Below are 26,255 nucleotides of genomic sequence, written 5' to 3' on the forward strand. Positions count from 1 at the left end.
GCAGATCTTTCACCAATTAAAGACAGCTGGCACAATGTGAAACAAGATGAACTATAAAAATGAAAACAAGAGAAGATGCTTCACGGCAGTAAACGTCCAGTGAGACATGTTGCTGCCATCATGGTACATTTCCTCACTTTAAACTCTGATTTTATTCTGTTTTGAATAAACGATGCCTTTATTGCTAATCACTACATTCTGCTTTACACACCGCCCCAATGCTTTCAGAAAGGACGGACCGTACATCTTATTTAAACCAAAACAAACACAAACACACAAAACAAGGATCTTTATTTAAGTCATAGAACAGAGGGCAACATAAGAATGGTTTTACATCGCGCGTTCTCTAGTATGTGACCACGATCCAGGGCAGCCTCGGCCCATCAGTGAGCGATTCAGACTAGAGTCAGTAAATCATAAAGATAAAACTGTATAAAAATAAACCACAGCGCAGAGGCTACACTAAAATAAGAAATGTTTGACGTACACGTGTGCTGTTGTGCTTGCCAATAATAAAATAACCATACACATAAAGGAATTTCACCTCTTTGACTTGCCTTTACTCACATCTTTAGTCCCTTTTAGGAATGACAGTGAAATGATGTACCGGAAAATCAGATTAGAAACATATTGTTGAAAAAAGTAATAGTATGAGAAACAAAATACATAATAGACATTTGTTTTTCTAAAATATGGCTCTGCATTAAAAAATATTTAAATGACATAACACGTTGGTCAGTGAAACCTGATCATCACAGCCCTCACAAGTCCAACACTGAACTCTGTGAACACAAACATGGATTTACAGACAGCTCAAGTGGTTACAAATGTTACAGTACGGCATGTGCAACAAGGTCACAACGTTACTGCTGAGCTCTGGGTTAGTGTCAGACCGTGGGGACATCCGCCTGCTTTTAGTGCACATATCCAGTTCATCACAAAGATTCAAATAATATACAGACAAAATTAAAAGTGCTATAGTGATAAAGCAAAATCAAAACATCAAAAGCAACATTCAGTCATGAAGCCATTCGGGAATCCTCAGTAGATGACATTTCATTTTGGAAGTTTGTGTCCTGTGCGTCAAACTGCGAGAAAAACAATCAGCAACGCACTGAAGCCACTGCTGCTTTTAGATGATTAGAGTGAGACGGACATGCTAGTTTGAATTTATTATAAGATGCAGATCTTGCTTCTGTCTAAGAGCTGTTCGGTTGGTTTCCCCCTCAAACCACACGAAGATCTCTCCCGTTTAAAGGGGGCTCTTCCTTCTTACCATTGCTGCTGCTGACTGCTGGGGTTCTCCCTCTAGTACTGTAGGGTCTTTGAGTTTTTCTTTCTTTTTAGTATCAACTCTTTAACCAGTGGAGACACGTTGGAAGCTCAGCAAAACAAAAGACAAATTAAGATGATACAATGTTCACCAAATGTACTGACGACAGGGTTAATGGTGCATTCTCACTGGATAAACAAGCTGCTTCATGTTTATATATGACAGAAAAATCCTTGCAGTCACTTCTAGAGTTAAATATTTGTAGGAAGGTGGACGTGCATGGACCTGTTCCTCCTCTGGGAACACATAATGTCCTTGAGAATTATCGGAATACTAGTGAGAATCTCGCATTAACGTGTGTAATGCTTTTAATGCTATCAATCATTCTGCAGCTGTTTCATCAGATGGCAGGATGACTCTCTGCGGCTCACAGCTTGAATGCACAGCAAGTGTTCTTGAATAATCAGCATCGATATCTGTGGTTTATGGTTTATTGTGTGTGTGTGTGTGTGTGTGTGTGTGTGTGTGTGTGTGTGTGTGTGTGTGTTAGCACACTGGAGGTTGGACTGAAGAAGACCAAAAAGACTGCAGTGATTGACAGCTGAAAGGTTTCGTTACCTGGATAACAACGCCCCCTACTGTACAGAGGATGTATGTGCATGTGTGTGTGTCAGAACGCTATCAGGGATGGAGGAGGTTTGAGGGGAGGCAGCTGGGTCAAATGGTGATGTAGTGCTGTCGCAGTTTGGCCATCAGGAACTCGTGGGTTAAATTGTGTCGTGTGATTATTCCCACAATCTAAAAAAAAAAAAAAAAAAAAAAAGAGTTGAGTTGGTGAGGACAACATAACACAACAACTCTGTGGCTTCCTCACACGTTTACTAGAGGCATGAAAGCCCAAATCACTTACTTCTCCAACAGCATTAACCACGGGTAAGTGTCGCAGGCCCATAGTCCTGAAGAGGTTAAACACCTGGGAGATGCGGGCATTGGGTGAAACAGTGTAGGGACACGGGTTCATGTAGGGGGTGACATCCTGGGTACACAGAAAGGACGGCCTGTTAATGAATCTGAGTTTTCTGCTTGATTATTTTCTGTCTCAGTCGGGTAAATCGAACGTACCACTATCATGCGAGGGCTGAGCAGGGTGAGGTCGAGGTCATGGATGTCAGGGTAGCGTGGGTAATCTTCAGTCATCTCTGCATACGACAACCTAGGCTGATTGGTGCTCTGCGTCAGAGGGTACAGAGAAACTGCTCGTATAAGAAAAAGTCATCTCATTTATTATCTACACATGTGTGTCAATGACTGACCGACTGGTTCTCGGCGTAGCACACCCCTCGTATGAGCAGGTTAACCAGCTGGGAGCGAAGGATGAGACCGTGAAAGGTTAGCGGCCTGAAGCGCTCCTCCATGGTCCACTCCTCACTGGGAGACTGGTCTGGGTACAGGTTAGGGTAGGGAGCATGCCTGCAGCACAGAAATCACAGGAGTGCCAGATTTATTTGCAGTTATTATGCACCACAAAGAAAACACAGACAGAATGAAAGGCAGTGTTACAAATACTTGTAGTTACTATGTGCACTGACAGCATCAGGAGTAAATTCAAAAACTTGTGGTAAATATTAGCAGTTCAACTCATTATACTACGCCATTCGACATCAGCTTCTCTGGTCATTTGTCATCTGTCTGGAGCAGGGGTGGGAACTCCAGGACTTGAGGGCCGGTGTCCTGCAGGTTTTGGGTATCACCCTGGTTCAACACACCTGAATCAAATGTTCAGTTCATTACCAGGCCTCTGGAGAACTTCAGGACATGTTGAGGAGGTAATTTAGCCATTTAACCCTCTCAAGGCAGGCGTTGCAGATTTGCAACAGTTAAAAGCTAACAACCTGATTACCCCACATACATATTTTATGAGGTTTTTTTTACTCAGAAGTACCACTGCAGGTATTCTTTTGTGCATTAGCAACAAAAACTTAATTTGAGCCTGAGAGGGTTAAATCAGCTGACACATCTAAAACCTGCAGGACAGCGGCCCCTGGAGTTCCCACCCCTGCTCCTGAGCGCTGCTTCTGGGTCCCCTTGGTTATACTGCCTCCTCTTGGTCTAAAGAATTATTTCGGACAAACTTCAAAAAACAAAAAACAAACCTCTGACACTGATGATGACAAGAGATTGTAATCAAATCTGTAACATTCAAACTTCTCTGAATTTTAAATCTTTCCTCTCAAGGGGTGGCTGTAGCTGTAGCTCAGCGGGTCATCTCCTAATCGGGAGGTGGTTTGATTCCCTGGCTGCACCAGTCTGCATGACAAATACATACCTTGGGCAAGATGCTAAGCCTGACCAACTCCGGTATAAATGTTTGTGTTTTCGGTCCATTTACCAAATACAAAACCTTAAATAATTAGGCCCCATTTTATCCAGGTTTCAGCTTTCAAGCCCCTCGTCTGTGGATCTCCCAGTTTTTATTTGGGACACAGACACTGTCTGTACTTTTAAGATTAGTCTAAAAACGTTCCTTTTTCATAAAACACATATTTAGGGCTGGATCAGGTGACCCTGAACTCTGTTATTGCTATGCTACACTAGGCCGAGTGCTCGTCAGTCAGCTGTCTAATTACTTCTGGCCCTCTGAAACTATAAATGTCTAAGTATTAATAGTTACTGCCGTATTGTTATCAGACATCCTGAATTAGAGCTTGATGTCTGCACTTTAATCACAACTTGATTGTTTGATTTAAAATCCACTGAGATCAAATTTAGAGGTAAAACTTCAGAGACTGTCTGGATGTGTTTATCTGGCCTACCTCCTCTCTAACATCTGCTGCAGCAGGTCTTCTCCCTCTTCTGAAGGTTCGACTGCAGCACTTTGCTCATCGCAAACATTCCTCAGCTCGCTCGATGGGTACGACTTCATGGACTGGCAGCGCCGTCGCTGTTCGCCCGCACGTGACACAACACTGGATTTCTACATGTAACAGTCAAGGGTTAGAAGAAAACACAGCCTTCAAAAACCACAACAATGATTTCATCCAAAAATAAAGAAACATGAAATTCTTAAATAATTATCTGCACATCAACATATTGCAAAGCTTTGCTCACTACAGAGCCAAACCTATGGGCTCGCACTTTCAAACCCACTGATTCTCCCTGGAGACAAAAATACAAGCTCGGTAGCTGATGTTACTTTGGTTTTTATACTTTATTTAGCTCAGTAACATTTCCTGCTGCCTCTAGGTTTTGTTAAACACTACTTCAACACAGACCATCGAAATGATAGAACCAGTGACAGAAAACTCGATCATCACAGTCTGACCTGTTAGGAAGCACAAACCGTATGAATCCATTTGATCTGCTTCACAAGTGACAACAAGTGCACTGCAGACACACTCAGGCTGCACATACATATGTGGAGACCACCGGTGGCTCCCCGTTCTCTTCATGTTCACACTTTCATTTGCACCCAAGCAGATAAAACTGATGCATGTTGGTTTCTGCTTCCTTACTGGACAGACTGATACACCAAAGGTTTACACTGTGAGGATCAATTTGCATGAATGACACGGCAAAATAGAGCTGACCAAATCAATCATAGTTTCTACTGTTGTTTAATTCTTAATCTTGGAAGGGAAACAAATCCACATTCTTTTCAGAATTATACAAATTACTGACTGCTGTAAAAGTCTGCATGCTCTTTGTTAAATCGATGACGTGTCTGTATCAAAACTATATTATGGGACGAGCAATGAGGAATTAGAAAAAACGAAGAAAAAAGCAGAAGCAACCTGAAGGACATTGCTGGAGGGGCTACAGTGTCACTAAAGAAATGTTTCAAAGTCACTGCTGCCCCTGGTGGGGGGAGCCTTAATCACCATTTGGACGGGAAGCTTGAGCTTGAGCTCTGTAAAAGAGCAGGACATACCTTGAAGTGGATATTGTTGCTGATCAGGATGTTGCCCTTCATGAAATCCCTCTCATTCTGACGGTTTTCAGTAACTACGGGGAAGGCATGGTAGACCGTGGTGCGCAGAATGCTGACTAGAGACTGGACTCGGGTGTGGGGGTACACGTAAGTCAAGTTGGTCTCCATGATATCACTGGCTGTCAGCCTTGAAGAAATGAGAGATAAAGACAACCTGAGTCCACAGGAAGAGCGACCATGCTCGAATCACACAGTTTGGGTTTTTAACCTCACCCTCACACTGCAGGCTTATTATGGGGTTCCTAGAATCTGTAAAGGCAGAAAACGAGACAGAGCCTCTCATGCTAATGCTGAGACTGACAGCTTTGTCTTTTTGATGAAGTGCATCGAGGAAGCTTTGACACTGCTTCAGCCTTTCACCAAAATGGACTAAATTCATTTTTCACCTACATTTTTTTCAACTATTTGCAAAAATCTCAAGCATCTAAACCGTTTGAGGCGTGTATTCACCGATGAAAGGCAACATCAAATCCCCTGACAGATCAGCTCTGCAATATAAAGTCTTGTCATAAACCACCTCATTTTTCAATTTCCACCTTAACCCTTCAGCTGCCCACCATGGTGGAGGGGTTTGTGTGCTCCAGTGATGCTAGGTTGAGGAGGCTCGTTTTGTACCCTCCCCAGGACAGGATTACTGGGGCCACACCCTCGAGTCAGGCCTGGGGAGGTAGCTCGATGGAGAGTGCCTGGTGGGTGGGCTTTAGCCCATGGGGTTTGGCCGGACTCAGCCCGTCTCTCTTCTGTAGACCCACCACCTGCAGGAGGCGCCATAAAGGTCCGAGCATTGTGTCTCGGGGTCTCAGGGTGTGTTACGCCCCTCTGCAGTCCCTAATCTCTTTGCAGTGACAGTGCAAGAGTGTTCAGCTGTTGCTAATTGACCACACCTAGTCAGGTGTGGATAAAGGCATACCTGAGGCAGGCTTTCAGGGAGGATCACTAGTCTTTGCCTTGGTGGTGCCAGCTACTTTAGCCAACTTGCCATGTAATTTTAGAAAAAACTATTCTTGTTGAAATTCTGGTGTTCGTCTCCATATTTATGTTGCGGCTTTCAAGCCGGGTCATAACAGGGTGTTTTTCACAAGTGAGAAGAGAGGCAGATTAACACATGGGTTGATGCTGCGTCTACAGTACCGATTCGTCTTGGTAAATAAAGAGCGAAGCATAAAAGTAAAGCTTTTCTGATCGATTTACATCCCTACATGACCTGTGGTCACAAGCTCTGGGTAGCGATCGAAAGAATGGGATTGTGGTTCCCGCAGATAAGCTGGAGCTCTGGGCATTCTTGCTTTTAGGGTGCTAGCTCCACAATCCGACCCCAGACGAGCATTGAATGGAACAATGAAGTATCAGACCTGTGCTTTGTGTAAGCAAGTAAGTAAGTAAAACTTTATTTATATAGCACCTTTCTAGACCTTTCTTGTGCTTCACACAAGGATAACAAAGCATAAAACAAACAGACAACAGTTAGCAAAATGCAATTCTAAAAAGTGTGATTTAGTTGTTTTTTGAAAGAAGCTACTGAGTCCAGAGATCTTATGCTCAGTGGGACAGAGTTCCACAGTCTGGGAGCCACAGTGGCAAAAGCTGTCTCCCTTAGTTCTCAGCTTTGTATGATGAATGACAAGAAGACCCTGATCACATGACCTCAGAGACCTGCTAGGAACATAAGGCTGTAGAAGTTCAATGATGTAGGCAACAGAAGAAAAAAAACGAATAGATACTTGAGGTTGGCAGCTGCATTGATCTGGAGAGTTGAACTGCTCTGGGCTAAGGAGGGATACCAACGCCTACTGACAATGCTGACAACACAGTTCATCCACCACAAGGGCCAACTGTCCTTTTTTGTTGCCAACAACAATTCTTACCTGTCCATCTCTACCTCAGTCTCCCACTCGAGCAGAGGCACTCCTCTCAGCTGGATGTGTATATCATAGATGCCCTTGTTGAAGAAATCACCAGTCCACTTGGCAACCTGACAGTCAACACAAAAGAATTTGCACATGAACTCAGGTCACAGTGGCGAACAGTGCAAAGTGCAAAAACACATGGTTGTGTACCATTAGCGTAATCATGATGGGCAGCCCGTATGTGATTTCATTGGTGGATTCAATGAGGATGACAGTGAGGCTGATGGTCATTCTGACCACACCTCCAAGGAAGGCAGCAGCTCCAATGAGAGCAAAGGTTCCTGAGTAGATGTCCATTCCCAGTTTCCTAACAGAGGACAGACTCATTAAGAACCAGTATAACCACTATGAGAGAATGTGACAACTGAAAGTGTTACGACTCAGTTTGCTTTGTTTTTACTCTGATAAGGTCGATAATGTCTGTTCATTTTGTTCAGTCTTTTCTATCATGTAAGCTGCAGGTGGCAGCTTGTTGGAGATTGGATGCACCACCTTTTAACTGATACCCATCCAGACCAGTTTGGCTCCACCTTCTTCCTGACTCCCAGACAGATTGTGTCGTGTTTCTGAATCAAGAAATGTCTGAATCTAGAAGAGCTGGATTAGCAGCTTTGTATGTACTGTCAGTTCTCTACAAATAGCCCAGGTAAACACATTTCTCCTGTTTCTGTTAGCGAAGGATGTAAGAGTCCTGCATTGCTTTTGTTTATTTTTGGGGTAATTCCCCTGAGAACACTGTGAGTTTCAGCTGTACCCACCCTGACCTTTTGTAAGTGGAAAATACACCAAAATGTTTGGAGTGCAAATCTTGCCGCAGCACTGGGAGTGAGGAACAAGGAGTTACTTCTATGGTATTCTCTGGCTGTCTTAGGCTGGGGTGTAATATAAAGTGTAGGGGCACCAACTAACTGGAAGCTGGACGGTTTGATACCTAAATATCACACCTGCTAAATATCCTTGGGCCATACACTAACCCCAAGGTGCTCTCTGGTGCATCCACCCATAGATGTGAATTTTAGGCTACGTTCACACTGCAGGTCTTAATGCTCAATTCCGATTTTTTGATCAAATCCGATTTTTTTTTCTCTGCTTGTTCACACTACAAATAAAATGTGACAGCAAACGCGCTCTAGTGTGAACGGTTCACGGCCCTCAAAGCGGCCGCATGCGCAAAAGAAGACGTCACAGACAACGCGCTCTGTTTACGGAAGTTAAAATGGCGGCTACAGAGTGAGCAGGTGTTGTTGCAGCAGTCTATCAATTTCTGCACAGTCGTAACCGACAGAATTTTGACAAATTAATTAGAGAAAGAAGGACACTGAGAAAACAGAGAGCCGTGCTTTAACAATGGCCGCCATGCTTTCTCGTTTGTCTTCTCCGGCGCTGATAATTGGCGTCTGTCTTGTGTCAGTGACGTAAAAGACGGATATAATGCGACATGACCATTCAAACAGCAGTCGCTTTCTAAAACATCAGATATGTATCGGATTCAGTACCACATATGAAAGTGACCCAGATCGGATTTGAAATATCGGATTTGTGCTGTTCACATTGTCATACCATGATCGGATATGGGTCGCATAGGGTCAAAAAAGTCAGATTTGATGTGCTTTCACCTGCAGTGTGAACGTAGCCTTAGATAGAAAACACTTGAGCAGAAAAAAGTGCTTGTATCAACAGTGACTGCTCTCAGTTCAGCTCAACACAAGGCTGTGACAGAGAAAAAGTGAGAAAAAGCATATTCTAATTAGTTCTTACACTTTGAGCACGTTGGCAACCAAGCGTCCAAAAGCTGCCCCACACAGCAGTGAGGGGACAAAAAGGCCACTGGGGACAGACACACCATATGTCCAACAGGCCAGCAGGAAGTATAAGAAGAAGAACACTGACAGAGTCACAGGGCTGAAGGTACCTGAGGGGGAGAGTTAGAAACCAGTTTATTGATAGAATTGAACTTGATTTTTGAAAAATGGCCTAAAATGCCACTTCACTGTACGGGGTACATGAGTAATGCATGGAATGAATCATGTGTGAACTCATCTAACCATCCTGATGGAAGAGCTGGTGGATGGCTGCCTCCTGTGGGTTGAAGAACAGTGTTGCCATGTCATTGTAGGTCTTGTTTGAGCAGAAGAACTGTCGAATGGTTGAGTTGATGTCCTCACTGCCAGCCAGCTAAAAAACATACGTCACAGGTTAACATGGTCACATAGTGAGGCTCTATTTTTCACCGGAGCTCCAGTATCCAGAGTCGTACGTAGTGAGGAGGTAAAATTATTAACAAGATGATCGACCTCTGTTGGACTAGCGTTCAGGTAGCTGCTCTGCTCTGTGTTGGTACAGGGCATTGAAGATGATAACAGTGGGTGGATTATATTCTTAAACTTAGTCACAGCGCTTTCAGAAAGACATCTACTGTGATAAAGTCTACTCCCCACTGCTGTGTAATCAATTATTGTAAATATAAATGTTATCAGGAAATGATCAGACAGGAGAGGGTTTTCAGGAAACACTGTTAAATGTTCAGTTTCTATTCCATATATTAACACAAGATGTGGAGTGTGGTTAAAGTGGTGGGTGGGTTCTTTTACATTTTGACAGAAGCCAACTGAGTCTAATAACAGATGAAATGCTGTGTTGTCATTTTTAATATATCGTTCTGTCATAAATCAGCACATTTTTAGGAGATGTTCTGCTTGACCACCTGATTTGTATAAAACTTTTATGATTTAAAGTTTAAACATATAAATAAAAAATTAATAAGCTTATATATCATTCAGACATCATCACTGATTAAAATGTGAAGTTTAATACTGTATGGGTCTTTACCAGACAGCTTGAAATAATTTCCATATTTTAGTGGGCCAATACTCATATTTTGTGATGCATCTGTGCCAAATTGCAGATCCTCATTTATTTTAATGGTAGAAACACTTGTAGTCCAAGAAAGGTCGTAGGTCGTACACAGGGAGCAGGCAGGAAAACCTCGGGATCCCGCTTCTATGGACTTATAGTCAGTCACTCACATGTACTCAGCCTCTCCACCGGCACTGATCTACAAGTTCTCGGTACTTTGGATGTTTGCATTTGTTTGCTTCTTCCAGCACGATCCTCACAGGGAACTGTAAGCTTAACTACAAGGACTCTTTCAGGGAGAAATAGCTGTAAGTACCATATCTGGCCTCAATGAGGTTGGTGTCATATGGTTTGGGAACTTCTCTTGATGCGTGTGTGAGTCTCAGTCTAAAGCTGAAAAGGCCGTCTGATGGTTTGAGGCTTCTCTCTAGCCAACAGCAAGCAGCTGTGCTGGGGGTGGCATCAGCTCAGGAGGTAGAGCAGGTCACCTACTAATCAGAGGTTTGATCCCTGTCTGCATGCCAAATATCCTGGGCCAAGATACTCTCTGATGAATGTGTGAGACTTTTGGATAGAAAGCACTTACATGCTCCAGCACAGTAGACCAGTGCCACAAGAACCAGTCCATTTACCATGTTGGCCAATGAATTGAAGATGGTATTCACGGTACATGTTCATAAATATTTAAGTAAATATTTGAGCAGAAAATATTCTGAAACTTTGATGATTACAGATGGAATGAAAAAGGAAAACATATTGAACTAAAGTATTTTCTGTTAGCAAAGCATCTGAAAACTCAAGAATCCTGCTCTGTTTGAACAGGACAGTCTTATTTTTGTGGTACAACTTTTCATATTTGCTCAATCCAGCAAGAACATTGAAATGTAAAGTAAATTTAACTATGCACCATTAAGACGTCAGTACAATATTAAATAAAAACTGTCATGTAGTTTAATGCTAACTTTGCAAGACTTCTTGAATTAGTTTTGATATTTTAATTAGCCAGTGTCTTTTTGATACATCGGCCCCAGATTACAGATCCTGGTTCATTTTAATGGTAAGAAAGGCTCATGGAAATGTCAGGCTTTTGTCATTAATAGTTTCTGAATTATTCACATTCAAATGGTGTGACAGATTTCAATCTGAGGGAAAAAAAAGGCCTGAAAGTGGGCTGACAGATTGTTTTTCACACAAATATATCTTAAAGAGTATTTGAAGCTAAAATATCACAGTAATCATAACATACGTTTAACGTTTAGACCAGTGAAAACACACCTGTGGTGTTTTTGTTGAGTAATGCAAAGATTATTAAAATTCTTACCGTGGTGTTGTGAGCTGTGGGAGTGGACAGGTCACGACATTCACCCAGCATGGAAGCCGCAAAAATCACAATTGTTGTCACCATGGTAACCAGCAGACTCTCTAAAACTCTGGAACATTAGAACAATCGTTTATTATCCTCTGGTTACAAAGTTAGGCACATATTTAACGACAGTTTGCACCTTTATAAAAAGAAACACAATTACAGTAACTGATTGGAAAATTATCAATTAAAAGGAGCGCCTCGTTAATTTATTCAGCAGAATACATCATCTTTCTCTCAGTGCGCAGATTTTAGGGAAGAATCTATTTAAACAAATGATAGAAAACTGGGACGGGAGCTCATTCATTACTAACAGTGCTGTTTGTAAAGGAGACGAATCTCGTTTGAGTCTGACATATCTGTGCCAGCTTCTACTGAGAACAGAAATGTATTTTCCAGTGGAAAATGTGGATGTATCACAGCTTTGAGGGCAGTGTCACTCTAACCACTGTGGCAGTGAAACAACAGTGAAATCTTTGGTCCAAATGTTTACAGACCCGTTCTGCATGTTCCTGGTCCTGATACATAACATGGATCCCAAGAAGGAGTTTCTAAACACAACTCAGTTACTTTCCATAATGAACAGAGCGGTTTGTGACTTTCCAGTAGGGCTGGGCCATATCATACCGTTCACGGTAATACCGGTATAATATTGGGCTACGATAAGAAAAAGAAATACCGCAATAGAATATGGGTAAAACGTACGGAGCCCCGCAGGGGACATGGGAGAAAAAAAAATTACGATGGACTTTTGTGAGATCTCGCAAAACAAACTCGGGATCTCGCAAAAGTTTTGCGAGATCTTGCAAAAGTTTTAGCTGCATTCTTTGGCCTTCAACCTCCCGTTAGCGTCGAGACCTACTACAGCCGGGAGGAACACCGCATATCGTGCCTCGACCTCCCGGTCGGCTTCGAGCCGGCATCCGAAGAATGTGGCTAAAACTTTTGCGAGATCTCGCAAAAGTCCGTCTTAATTTTTTTTTCTCCCATGTCCCCTGCGGGGCTCCGTAAAAACGTGCATGCGCAGTGCCTTTGTTTTCATACGCACATGGCGGAAAAAGCATGGCGGCGACGGAGAATGTGAAGGGCAAAAGCGGATCGTTAAATGAAACGGATGAACCAGAATTGGTTTTAAAAAATGCTGCAACTCCAGTGGTGTAGAACTGGTTTAGATTTCGTCCATCAGATACACAACAAAGCACTATTTTTGGTAGCGCATGCTAGCGGGCCGTCGTTATTACCTTTTTTTGGAAAATACGGCACACTTAAAATCAATCCTTTGATTTTTCTGAAAATCAACAGTGCCCCTTATAATCCCGTGTGTCTTATGTATGAATTCTGGTTGTGTTTACTGACCTCGAAACGATTTTATGTGGCACACGGTGCTCGAAAATCTGTCAAATGTTTTAGTACAACTTTGCTAAGCTACGAAGCCGCACCGCTTGATGGATTGTCGGAGCATTACGACTATCGTAGGCAGGAGCCTCGCAGAGTGATACGCACTGCGCTTCAACATAATATTACTGTATTGTGTGTGTATAACCTCTTTTTAAGTTTTGTGGATATTATACATGGTTATGCTGAGGCTATATCGGCCAGTTTCCACTGGAAATGCCTTTTGGTTAAACTGTCAGCAAGGAATTTGCATTTGCACTGTTAATTTTTATATAACTTTAATGCACATAAAAACAGCTGCTTGTTTAAGTGAAAATACATTGATGGGTTTTTTTGCACTAATAAAGTTGTGGAGTTGTAAAGTATTTTGTCTCACATCAATTATATCATCAGTTATATCGTTATCGCAAATTTTCAAATGTATATATCGTGATAAATATTTTTGGTCATATCGCCCTGCTCTACTTTCCAGGTTTTTGTATATGTTACCATGGAGATCATTGTACTGGTACTTATAAAGCACTTTTCTAGTCTTACTGACCATGTGACCAAGTGCTTCAGACGATATATTATCTTGTCCTCTTTACATCTAATCATACATTCATACAGAGTTTTATTCGATCCACTTGCTGATGCATGGTCAAATTAGACTGAACAATGACTCTATTACACATGCTGCATGGACTGTGAGAGAAAACTGGAATACCTGGAGAGGAACCGTGCAGGCACACAGGGAACAGTGTGTGTGCGCCACACAGGTTTCGTATCTAGGCTTTATGGCCCATTCTAGGCTTCCTTGTTTGTTTCTCTACAGATGTCAGTATGTGAGACTTCTTCCATTCCTTTGCATGCAGCTTTATACTCCATGCAACAAAATGACAGTGGTATGCTTATTTATGCTATGATGTAACACAGGAACGTTCAGGTAATATTCTGGGTATTGACCAACCACACATCTACCAGCTTGTTATACACAGATTTCAGGAATTTACTGAGGAATTGTTTGTAATAAAGCCTTTGCCTTTCTAACGTTTGTCCTGCTCTGAACGTTCCCTGTTATGTTTGTTCCAACTGTGAACAGCAGCTTGGCTCTGAGATAACATTATTATTGTCGGGTCTGCCTTACAATATAAAGCAGCTTGAGACTCTTGTTGTGATTTGGTGCTATATAAATAAAATTGAATTGTAGATGCTGTTCACACATTTATGCATTATCAGTTGATCACTTTAAAAACCTTTCACTTCAGTTCATGTTTGTCTTACACCAAACTGCTCGCGTCCTAGTGTCACAGTCTGATGAACATGAAAAGCACAGATGGGATCAAAGATGGTCAAACAGTTCACCTGATAAACTTGGCCTTAGGATGAATGTGTCTTATGCGATACTTGGCCAGGTTCTTGTTCATGCAGTTAAAGAGCGCCCCCAGAAGGCCGCCCACCACACCCATCAGGACAAAGAAGGCAAGATCCACAGCTGTCCACAGGTGGCAGTTCTTGTCTCCATCTGGACACTGGTCAGCAAGAGGAATAAAACCATAATAATATTTACATCAGGCTGATATTTAGGGATGGGTATCGTTTAGGTTTTATCCGATACCGGTGCCAAACCGGTGCGTTTGAAACTGTGCCGGTGCTTAAACGGTGCTTAAAGAATGGTCCAAAAACCTCTCATGTTCAGCTGTTTTTTGTAAAAAGATAACAATGTTAGCCTTTTCTGCAGCTATGGGGCATATATGGTATCACTCTTGGCTGGAAGCAGTGCTTAAACAATGGAAAAAACACAAACTTTGTCCAAAAACCTCTCATGTTTAACTGTTTTCCACTTTTTCCTTGGTCATTTTAGCCTTATTGGCCAGGGTGAAGGGAGTATCTGCCATCAAACAAGAAGACAGCTGCATGTAACTACGACGGTGTTTGCTAGTTCACCTTACATGCATTCATGTAATAACGTGGTTAGCCTACTCAACGTAAATTACACATGAACAACATTCAGTGGCGTGTCTAGAAAATTTTTGTTGGGGGGGCCAGGTAGGGGCACAGATTTGGAGAAGGGTGGCAGATGTAATTGGCAGATTCTACCAACCGTTAACCATAATTCAATAATCCTATAAACATAATAACCGAATGCGCTTTTAACTCTTATTAGAATGAGATTTTAACCACTACGGTGCAAAGTTTTTAGATACTGCGTTGATAAAGTACAAGAGATACAATCAGTCAGTGTTTACTCAGCATTCAAGGACAACAATATTTGCATAGTATTTTTACTGACATATAGTGCACATATGTTTTGGGCAAAAACATTTTTGAATATTAAAATACGAACATTTGTAACAAACAATTGACAAATTAGCCAGTTCCAATGTAAAACTTTCTCTGCCTGTTAAAAAAAGAAGATAATCTTCTCACAAACTGGTGTTTGATTTTGAAATAGGAAAAAAGTGGGGAAACAACTGAAAAGACTAACATTTGAATGAAACCTGAAAGCAAGTAAATACTTTCTATGCTGCCTTATGGTAAACTTTGGTAATATTGATCAAGAGCAACACTGGCTTATGATGAAATACAGTCAGCTGGCATGGTGACACTGCCAGTATTAACCTGCAGGACTGGACTGGGACAGAAAATCGGGCATTTTGACTACAGACCGGCCCAACAGGTGTTAAAGCCATAAAGACTTTGAATGAAAACAAACCCTGTTGTGACAGTGATGTACAGTCTTGTTGGTATATGTATGATTTCTATACATTTTACATCAGATAAAAACTTTGGTTGTACGATTTAGATAATTATTTAATAAAAGCTATATATTTTAAATGAGAATAAGAAAGAAAAGTATTTCTTTGTGCCCCCCTCTCCCTGTTAATGCCCTACCTGGCCCCCTGGAAACACTTTGCTAGACCCGCCCCTGCACAGTTACCAGCTGTCAGCTACTTAGAAAAGGATCCTGGTGTTATTTGTCTCTCAGAAACAGTTCATAACTTCAACTCATTCATGTCACCTAAAAGGTAAACCTGTTTCTCCATCACCTGCTCAGCTCTGATGGTTCAGTAAGGACATCTCCTGGTTTCATCTTCATGTTTCCCTCTCACCAGATATACAAACCGACATCATGACCAGCAGCTTTACAGCTGTGGCTCCAGCAAACATCAGCTGATACTAGAAATTAATATTAAATACATTCTAACAACAGCTGATCAAGCTTAAACGTGCTGCTGTTGTTTAGCGCGACATCTGCTGGTTTCCTCTTTCTGGCGCAAAGTGGGCGATAAACAAACAAGAGAGAAAAGCCGATATGCTGATCACTGATCAGTTTTATGATTGAAGTAGAAACAGGAGAGGAGAGAATGAGAGAAGAAGAGGCAGCTGTGGAGCGTAACGACAGAATAACTCCAGCTTTGTGTCTTTTTCCATTCTAGCTAAAGTCCGGGACAAACTGTGTCTCTTCTCAGCTCAATACCAAACACGTAATATTTTCTCTGAATGAGGGACCATTCCATTTTTTTAAGGAGCCGTTGGCAACTCTACTAACTAACCTTATGAATAAAATAAAGTTCACTATCAGTAACATCATAGCATCCACCCACCTAAAAACTCCATCAAGCTGGCTAGATCGCAGTACGAGTTATTGCAACTGAGGGTAAAAAGTCAGCACAATGAAAATAAACTCCACCTAAACTTGGTTTATATCTGACCCAGATAGACTGCAGGTCATAACTTCTTACCTGAAGTTCAGTTCACCTGACACTCGGACTGGTGGCTGCTTCGGGTCTCTCCTCCTGCCTCCCCTTCCCTCATCCACCTGCTGGCCTCTGTGGAAGCCCCGTCATAGCCACCACCAAACAACTGAGTTATTTTTTACACATCGACCTGCATCTGGCCAATCCACCACCTCTCATTGTTCATGCCATTACAAAAAAAATAAAAAATAAGTCACCGGGCATATGCCGGTATGCCCGATGGCCAGTCCAGCTATGTTAACCTGCAACCAAATCTGCAGCTCCATACAGCAATGTTACGACTTAGATTATATCTTATAACTCATAACTCTTATGTTAGCTGCCCTCAGTAGCATACTGTCTGATATATTCCACGGCTGCAATAATTCTTTAAGTGTTATTTTTTTCCTTGGGATTCTAATTTCACCGAAGTTTACTAAACTCAACAAACTTAATATTACTTACCGGGACATTTATTCTGTCCTCATTTTCTTTCACCGAAAAATTGTTTCCTGCAGTGCCGTCTTTCGTGCTTGGCTCTCCTACCTTTGCTAACGTGATGCACATAGCGCAGAAGCCGATGCTGCATTCATGTACACTCGGATATCTGAGCTTCACCGTGAAAACATAATCGGACATTTGATATTTGATTGAATTTTATTGTTTTGTCTTTGGGGTGGCACCTGGGGTGGCCAGTCTGGTTGGGGGGGTGGCCTGTGCCCCCCCAGGCCACCCCGCTGGACACGCCACTGACAACATTAAGCTACTCACGCAGAGAAGAACGGCTGCTGCTGCATCATCATCCTCATCATTTCTGCTACACTGACCCGTGTTTTTGGGGGATGTTGCTAAATCCGGGTCCGATAACAGGCAACCCACCCGCAGTAGATGTGCTTGGTGTGAGGTCTCGCAGCAAGCTATCAAATACGGTGCATTTCTCGGCTTTAAAAAAACCCCGCTATGCGTCGCCAGGTGTTTCATCGGATTTGAGGTGTTACCTCCTTTGACAGTATCACAGTATCACCTTAAAGCTCTTGTTGCTGCTGAGTTTGCATCTTTTGCTGTGAAGTACAGCCAGACTTTTGACCGCTTTGCCTTGGGCATTTTTAATCTGTAGCTCTGCTCTAAAAGAACGTACGTACCTGGCCCCGCCTACTATCCTCGGAAACGTAAAACGATTGGCTAGAATCTAAAGTGTATCACAGCTCAGGGAAAAAAAAGCACCGAAATAAAGCACCGAAATGTGCGCTGCTTTTCGGTCTGGTTACTACCGTTTATGTCAGAACCGGTGCCATCATGTGGGTACAGAAGGAAAAGTCAAAACTGGAAGCAAACGAATCACCAAGCTTCTTTTTCCAAGTTTTTTTCTACAAAGTCTAATCTTTGCAAAGTGTTGCAACATCTCCCTCTGTAGAATCTGTCAATCTCTGCACATCTATACTGACACATCATTAAAATTGGGCTAAAGACCTGCGAAATCCGACACTCGCGTCTTCAACACAGCTGCCAGGTTACATAAATTGAGTGGTGCATGACCTGCAGATCTTTAGTCATGTCAGCAGCTGTCACATCAGTTCAACATCAACTTTGTTATCGAGTACTGGAAAGCTCTGCACAGCGGGTATTAACTGGGTCGGTTGCAAGAGATATCACAGACAGGAAGAGGCAGTAACGATGATGTGAGGAGCAGATATGAGGTGAGATGGTGGAACAGTTGGGCTAATGGTGACCCCACAGACTCTGTTAAATCCATATGTAAACATGTCAGAACAGATTAGTTGAGATTCAGATGTTTTAACTTCATTTGTGTCAGTTTTATTTACATATCACCTACTCACAAAAACAGGTGCCTCAAGGCACTTTATACGGTAAGGTAAAGCCCTACAATCCAACAATCGTGAGCCCCTGTGAACAGCATTTGGCGACAAGAAAAACTCCCTTTTTAAAGGAAGAAACCACATAAAAAAGTACCATATGGTAAAGTTTAGTCACCCCAGATCAGTGTTTCCCTACCCACAGGGTTGGCATGTTGCTTTTGGAGCCGTCCTCAAAATCAAATCAATGAGTCAATCAATACAATGAGTCACTGTGTAGACCTAAAGTCTGTTATTTCAGCATCATACTTTATATAAAAAATAAAATACTATATATAATCTTTGAAGATACATTTTGTACCACATGGAATAACAAGATAAGAAACTCTTAACCTTGAACTCTCCAAAGTTCAGGAGGCCAGGCAGCTGGAAGGAGCCCCACTTGCTGAAGTTGATTCCCGAACGGAAGAAGTTGAGAGTAAAAGTGGCCGACATGGAACAGAAGAGCTAAAACAGTAGATAGACAAGAGGAACATTTAATCACACTCATTGGTCAGTAAAGGTCAGAGAGATTGGATGGTGCACTGTGTCCTGGTCTACCTGGCTATATCTATAAAGCAGATGGATTGTTGTTGCAAATAAGGGAAAAATGACAGGATCAAATTTCATGTACTTTTATCCTCTTGGTGTACTTCTGATCCAAAGCAAACATTAATCTGTCGTGCAAACTTTCAGCTTTAGGTCAAAACCATCAACTGTTTAGGTTTAAAGACGTTTTTGCACATTTTCAGAGCTCAATTTTACAATTGACTGACGAGCAAGTAAAGCTTGTTCTCTTGTTATTTGATGACAAATGAAGCAGGTAAAATAGAAATAGAAGAATAGAATGAATTTTTATTTTATAGCATTTCAGTGTAACTCCTAAATATGATATCCAAAGAGGTATCCGTGCATCTTTATCAAAGAAATTGTGGTGAAGTAACTATAAAGGGTGACCTACCACTTTCCATGTAAGGGCTTGGTTCCAGAATGACGAGCCCTCCTCCAGACTGAAGAGGGTGCCACCGATTGGCGCACCAAAGGCAGCAGCTACTCCAGCAGCAGCACCAGCTGACACAAAGTCTCGCTTGTCCCTAAAGAACAGGTAAGAAAACTGTCAGTCACATGTCACACATGCTACACTGCTAGGAGGCAGTAACAGTGTTTGTGCCAAAAAGTTGGAACATTGTGTAAACTACAAATTACAAGAAAATTCGTTACTTTGGAGATTATTCAAACTCTTTGAACAACTAAAAATAGACTTTGTATAGTACAGAGAGAGAGCTGGTCGATAATATTGGAGAGTCTCTGTTATACCAGAGTAGGGATAATCTTTAAGAGAGGACACATAAATAATGCGAAGGTGAAGACAGCGTCATACAGGATCATGAGCCTGAAGCTGGAAATTAAAGGGGTGGTGTTGAATGCTGTTTTATTTAGTGCCAAATCACAAAAACAGTTGCTTCAAAGCATTTTATATTGTACAGTAAAGAAAGTATAATAACGCAACACTCAGAAGATCCCCTGTGAGCAAGCACTTGGCCTCCTGTTAAGTTTTTCCTGTTTAACAGGAAGAAACCTCCAGCAGAACCAGGCTCAGGGAGGGGCAGCGACCAGCTGGGGGTGAAGGGAAGGAGACAGGGCCCAAGACGAGCAGGGGAAAAGAGTCAAAGCTTAGTAGTAACTAATGATTACATGCAAAGTGGTTTGCATAAACAAACTGAGAGTGAAAAGAGGTGAGTGAAGAAGTCAGAAGAGAAAGATGAGGAAATAGTCAAAGAAAATGTGGCCTAGGCAGAAAGATGAACAAAGCAGCCGGGAGCACAGGCGAGGTTAGGATGTGGATGCGAGGCTGGATGATAACGAAGGACAAAAGGACTTGTACTGATTGTCTACAAAGAGAAAATGAGCTGGAAAGGAAAGGATGCACAGCAGGTTAGTGTGGTTAACAATAACAACTGAAATCTACTAACAAGTGGAGAGAGTGTGTTGAGAAGATGGTAGGAGTGCTGTGAGGGGCTCAGGAATGAAGAGAGAGGACGGATGGAGCAAAGTCAGTGAATCAGGAACTGCAGAGGATTAGTAAGGAGGACAAGAGTGCAGCTGTGAATTCACACCATGCTCTGTATTAGAAATCATTCCCATGTTTCATCTTATCCAGATTATTAATCCCCTGTTCTTTTTTCTCAACAGACTCTCCTTGAATGAAGCTGTGTCGGTCAGCTTCTTCCAACGATGCGTCCACTGCTCCACGCCTCCTGCAGCTGAGCCACGGACCACAATCTGCAAGTTCGTCACTTACAAGGCTTCTAAGTAAACTTATGTCACACCCTTGCAAAAGCAGTTATACTGGCTCCCAGTCAGTGTCAGGGTCCAGTTTAAGAGTCTGGTTTAACTTTGGGCAATTATGCAGCACAGATCAGTAAAGATTTACATCTGTAGGTCCCCAGCAGGTCCCTGAAGTTTTCAGGATATCAAGGTCTGCTGTGTATCACACAGCACTGAGCAAATCCTAGTATTCTGTTTTTATTTACATTTACATCATATTCCAACTTTAGTTTGACTCAGGATCGTTACTGTCACATACCTGTCGCTGCGGAAGTAGGGAAAGTCAAATTTGATCTTCCTGAAAGTAATGCTCTGAAACTGATGGAGAGAGAAAAGGTCTGATATCCACAAGTACGACCAGACAAATCACAAGAATAACACCAGTGCTATTTTTAGTGTCCAAAATGTTTCACAAAACAACAACAACAACTAGAACTAAGCAAACTAGAATAAGCTTTGGGGTACTTGAGGAAGGCCGGCTCCCACGATGGCTCCACTGTGGATCATTGGACCTTCCTTCCCCACAAAGAGACCTGAGCACACAGAGTCAGTCCATCAGCCTTCTGACCCTGGCTCATCATTCATCATCAACATCATTTTGCTCTAAAGTTAACAGAAGCTGACACTGCTTGACTCAAAGTATAAAACCTCATTAGTGATCTTGTTTTGCCTTAGTTAACCTAAAACACCACCGGGAGCACAAAGATATTTCTTCTATGTTTGCTCCCAATTCTGCACCTCCCATATGAAGTCATTATGATCACAACACAAAATATTCCAATAAAGTGCTTTGCTGTCAGAGTACAGGACTGCCTGTGGTGTCTGCAGGTTACAAAAGTAGATGCTTAACAAGTATCACGCAGGGAATACCGCAGGGCATCTGTGACGTCCATATTTTACACAACTTTCAGAAACAAGCCCAAGAACATGAAAACTCTACACAGAGTCTACCCTGCGCCTCCAGGAAGGAAACAACAGTAGTAGCCAGGGAGGAGGAGGTTGTGTGTGTGCATCTACCCTGGGTTGTTGATAATATTATTATTGGGTAAATGGTAAATGGCCTGTATTTATATAGTGCTTTACTAGTCCCTAAGGACCCCAAAGCGCTTTACATATCCAGTCATCCACCCATTCACACACACATTCACACACTGGTGATGGCAGCTACATTGTAGCCACAGCCACCCTGGGGCGCACTGACAGAGGCGAGGCTGCCGGACACTGGCGCCACCGGGCCCTCTGACCACCACCAGTAGGCAACGGGTGAAGTGTCTTGCCCAAGGACACAACGACCGAGACTGTCCGAGCCGGGGCTCGAACCGGCAACCTTCCGATTACAAGGCGAACTCCCAACTCTTGAGCCACAATCGCCCCGTACAGTAAATGTCAGGGAGTCAAACGCACTTTACCTCCAGCTACACTGAACAGGACTCCAGCAGCCTTGCAGAGAAAAGTTCGTAGTCGAACAATTCCAGGAATCTTCACTCCGTTCAAGTAACTTTTGATTTCTGGAATCCCTGATCCTGCAGCCACAGGCTGAAAACACGATACTGCAGGTCAGTGTGTAATCTACTATCACAAACATACCAGAATGAAACAACATGCTACAACCAGTTAACAAACTTGGACAGGTAGAGATGCAGGTAGACAGGTCTCAAATGCAAGGACCGCAGAATTTGCACACTTTAACTGTTAAAGCAGGAGTTCTTTCCTGAGTTTGTCAGCTGCAGCTGAGATGTTTACCTCGATGAGGACGAGTACACTGGCAATGAAGACGAAGGTCATGTTGAACGCCAGGAGCTCCAGCAAGGACAAAGACAGACAGCCTTTGTCACTGCACTTCTCTATAGCTGGAGGCTTCAGTTAAAGTAGAATCACCACATCAACAAACAAAGTGTGGTTACACACAGTAAGACTCTTTAGATGAAGAGTCAGGCAGTAAATAGAAACCATATGACAGATACTAGCGAAGGGATCAAACCCAGGCATGAAAACACACATATACAGCACAGGATGAACCAAACATTACTTCACACTATTATTACAGCATCTGCATCATATGAACGCACTCTGAATTCTTTCTAGAACAAAAAGATAGACCTGACATTTGTTTGGACCAACTCTGGACAATGTTCAAACAAACACAAAAGAAAAAGGGCATAAAAATGCACACCTGCTGTCAGCAATCTCTGAAGGAAATAATGCAATATTTTGTGCAACTTTACAAATGCTCTCCTTCTGTGCGAGGATCTTCTAAGGCACAACATTTCTGCCCAATATTTAGCTGCTTTGGTATCTGCCCATCCTCCACGTACAGAGTCATGTTAAAGGATACAATCACCAACCACAGTAAACTTTAGTTTGTTGAAGAGGCGTACGAAAAAATCCACAAACAGGCCCAGCTGAAAGAGAGCAACGTTTCTTATTGAGCAGCTGAAATCCAGCAAAACAAAAAGAAGACCCAGAATGCACCTTACCAGGCCCACTGTGACCCCGATCGCAAACACCATCATCCAATGCACCGCCTCATATTTTTTGGCTTTCTGTTGGCAGACAAGAAAATAAAAAACAGTTTTTTTCTCTCATATATAAGAGACTAAAAAGAGTCTAAAAACATTTCTGCGTTGGATGAATAATACACACACGTTCCCAGTCGCACAGTTTGTGCTTTATTCTGTGGTTTTAGTGAGAGTTCACAAGCTCCACATACTAAATGTATTCCCCCAGCATTGAATCTATACAGGATTAAAAATGCTGTAAATAAAAGTGATGGAGACGTGGAACAGAACCTCCCTGTCACCAGGCTGTGTTCAGCATAAGCTACTATAGTGGTTTAGCAGGTAAAAAGAGAGCCACTGTAGTGATACAGAAAACCCCTCTAACTTTAGCTAACCATGCTAATCGTGCTTCGTAGTACAGCCCGCAGGACTTTCAATGATCTGTATACAAATGCTGCCATCTGTATATGCCTCATACATCGAATGTAGGGCCGAAGAATAAAGCTTGGTGACAATGACGTAGCTCTAGAACGTTTGCAGGTATGGAAGGCGTAACAGTGGCACTCCAGGGCAGTCGCATCAATATCTCTATGACTGGATAAATGGAAACGTAATGCTGACAAATAATTCACAGTAATTCTTCAGAGTCTTCATTGATATTCTTGTGGCCATGTGTAGCAGTACTGTCTGACAGTATCCTAACGGCCCTGCTGCTTTCATCCCTGACCTCCTCCCAGCTGTAGGTGAGTGCTGTTCTCTGCTGTGTTTCCTAATTCCTGGAACACTGTTATTATCACTGCAGTGACCGTGACATGTTACAGAAACTTTGATTAAATGGAGGCTAAAAGATCGTGATGCTGTCTAAGTTTAAATCCATCAACGATCCACGTGACTTCTAGATTCAAACTACTGTTACAGTCATATTTCTTTGGATTTTGAGATCTGCCCCAATAAAGTGGACAGATCCCACGTGACCTGTTCTAACATAACACTGCATAGAAAATGTTTCCTTAATCTGATAATGAATCATTCACAACTTTTAGAAAATAGGAAACATTTTTAAAAGGAGGTTTGTTCAAATTAATATTAAAATATTTGAGCTAGCTCAATATTTATAATAGAGTGGTTTCTGTGTGTCTGTGCAATCAAATATGAAAAGCTGATTAGTAACACTGATCAAGATTAAAAACACAGAGCTTTGTGGAACAATCAACTTTAATACAGATCACATACAGTTTAACAGATCAGCTGCTGGCACAAGTCCTACTATCAGTGATCTCATCATGTGATGTAAAACAATAAACGTGCATCGGTGACAGCCTTTGCACAGGCGTCATCCACACAGGAGCAGATGACACATTTAACCTGTCTTACCTTGTTGTCCATCCCCTCCAGGACCTCCACATAAGGCTCACTGATGCAGCGGTCATAATCCAAGCTCTGTGGACACAAAACACTGTGTGACTATTTCCTGCCTCACACATCGATTGTGTCCAGTACTGAAAAAAATTAATCTGCTCTGGCATTTCTGCTCTAAACACATAATATAATATCTCTTTGAAGGCTTTCTCCAGCAAGTCTCACCTCATAGTCTTTCCTGGGTAGAATCTGTTCCTCGTCTGGGATTTCCCCAAGGATTGTCTGGGGGGTAAACAAACAAACACACAAACAAACAAATAACAATAATAATTATGTATGTATTTACATATACACACAAGGATATTTGACCACAAATTAAGCTTCCTACTAAAAGTTCAGCTAAATGTGTGCGCCTGCATGTTGGAAAAAATAATAAATAACAAATAAATAGAGGAAATAAACAAAGAAATGAGTGTGGAATTAGTACTTGACTCCTGCACCACCATCCAAAGCATCCAACACTGGACACACTTAGTTCCTGTAGGAAGTGATGCTCAGACTTATGGTTTAAAACCAGCGAGAAGCAACAGTTTGTTCACAGATTCTTAGACATGGAATATGTTTTATATGTGCAACATGTGAAGCTGTGCCTCAGTGAAACCACAAAATGAAGACATAAGCAGCACTGTTGCTGGAATTTGCATATATTAAACTGTCAATACAGAAAATCAATGAAAGTTTTTATATTTGGTTGTAATCTGATCTAAATCTGTTTTACATTGTGGAACTAGAACAGTTACAGTTGGAAGGTAATTGTCTCCACAGTAGGTCTCCTAGTCCATCAATAAACTCCATTTACTCTGCTGTGGTTACAAACTACAGCGATTAGTAACCTTTACTTTTTAAATGTATGTAGTTGAAAGTTTCAGAGCTTTCATGTCAAGCTGTCCCGTTAGAATTACACAGCTTTACTTAAGAGCAGCGTTCAATTCAATGCACAAACTCCAGGTTACATGTTTAACTAACGCAAATAAAGCCGGGCTATGTCCATACTGCCTTCGCAGTATACTTCTCGGAGGTCCTGTAAGACTACGCCTTTGCTTGGTGTAATCACAACATTCAAAATGTGGGGAAATAAATAGAAAGAGGTTATTTTCCACGCGACAAACACGCCGCATTGCACAATAGCTTCCCACACCTACTGAAAGATTAAAACCATATGAAATGAGGCAGAGATTAAATTGATTAAAATAAGAAGATTGCTTAATCTGAGGAAATTATAAATGGAGTTTGGTCCACGGACTATATCGTCACACGGAAAAACGGGAAGCTCTCTCTTCTGTAAGCAGCAATATTACAGCTGACTTAACGATAATGTGCATTAATAAGTATTCCTCGCTTTCCTGCAAAAGAACCAAGACAAGAGAACATAGTGAGCAGCGGGGTGGAGCAGCTCAGCCAGAATAAAGCGCTTAGAATAGCTCAGAGGAAATCCTAAGAACCCCAAAGTAAACACAACATAAGCAGATGATGCTTCCTGTGCTTGTTATCACGTCTTTCTTTACCAGCTCTTCTGGGGTCCGTGTCTCTCCCTCTCTACAACAACACTGGCAACAAAAACATCTTCCACAGCACGCCATTTTCGTTGTTGTGTCATGCTGTATTCAGGGGCTGTCATAAAAAGTAAAGGTTGTTTTAGACGACTTTGAAAATACA

General features: G+C 42.1%; 1 protein-coding gene across 1 annotated transcript; it reads right to left on the reverse strand.

Annotated features, from left to right (window-relative positions):
- Window positions 1-274: 274 nt before the first annotated feature.
- Window positions 275-26,210, reverse strand: clcn6 (chloride channel 6). Its single transcript, XM_026153350.1, has 23 exons — window positions 26,105-26,210; window positions 24,765-24,821; window positions 24,555-24,620; window positions 23,160-23,225; window positions 23,018-23,084; window positions 22,426-22,532; window positions 22,092-22,218; window positions 21,148-21,215; window positions 20,942-21,000; window positions 19,316-19,448; window positions 18,709-18,822; window positions 14,127-14,293; window positions 11,346-11,454; window positions 9,214-9,343; window positions 8,927-9,080; window positions 7,319-7,475; window positions 7,127-7,233; window positions 5,202-5,388; window positions 4,087-4,247; window positions 2,587-2,743; window positions 2,396-2,503; window positions 2,184-2,309; window positions 275-2,071 (listed from the first exon to the last, which is right to left on the reverse strand). The coding sequence occupies exons 1-23, from the start codon at window positions 26,177-26,179 to the stop codon at window positions 1,991-1,993; spliced, it is 2,583 nt and encodes an 860-aa protein (XP_026009135.1). The 5' UTR covers window positions 26,180-26,210; the 3' UTR covers window positions 275-1,990.
- Between the last annotated feature and the right edge of the window lie 45 nt (window positions 26,211-26,255).

Source organism: Astatotilapia calliptera, chromosome 20 (assembly GCF_900246225.1).
Source record: "Astatotilapia calliptera chromosome 20, fAstCal1.2, whole genome shotgun sequence".
In the NCBI taxonomy this organism is placed as follows: Eukaryota; Metazoa; Chordata; class Actinopteri; order Cichliformes; family Cichlidae; genus Astatotilapia; species Astatotilapia calliptera.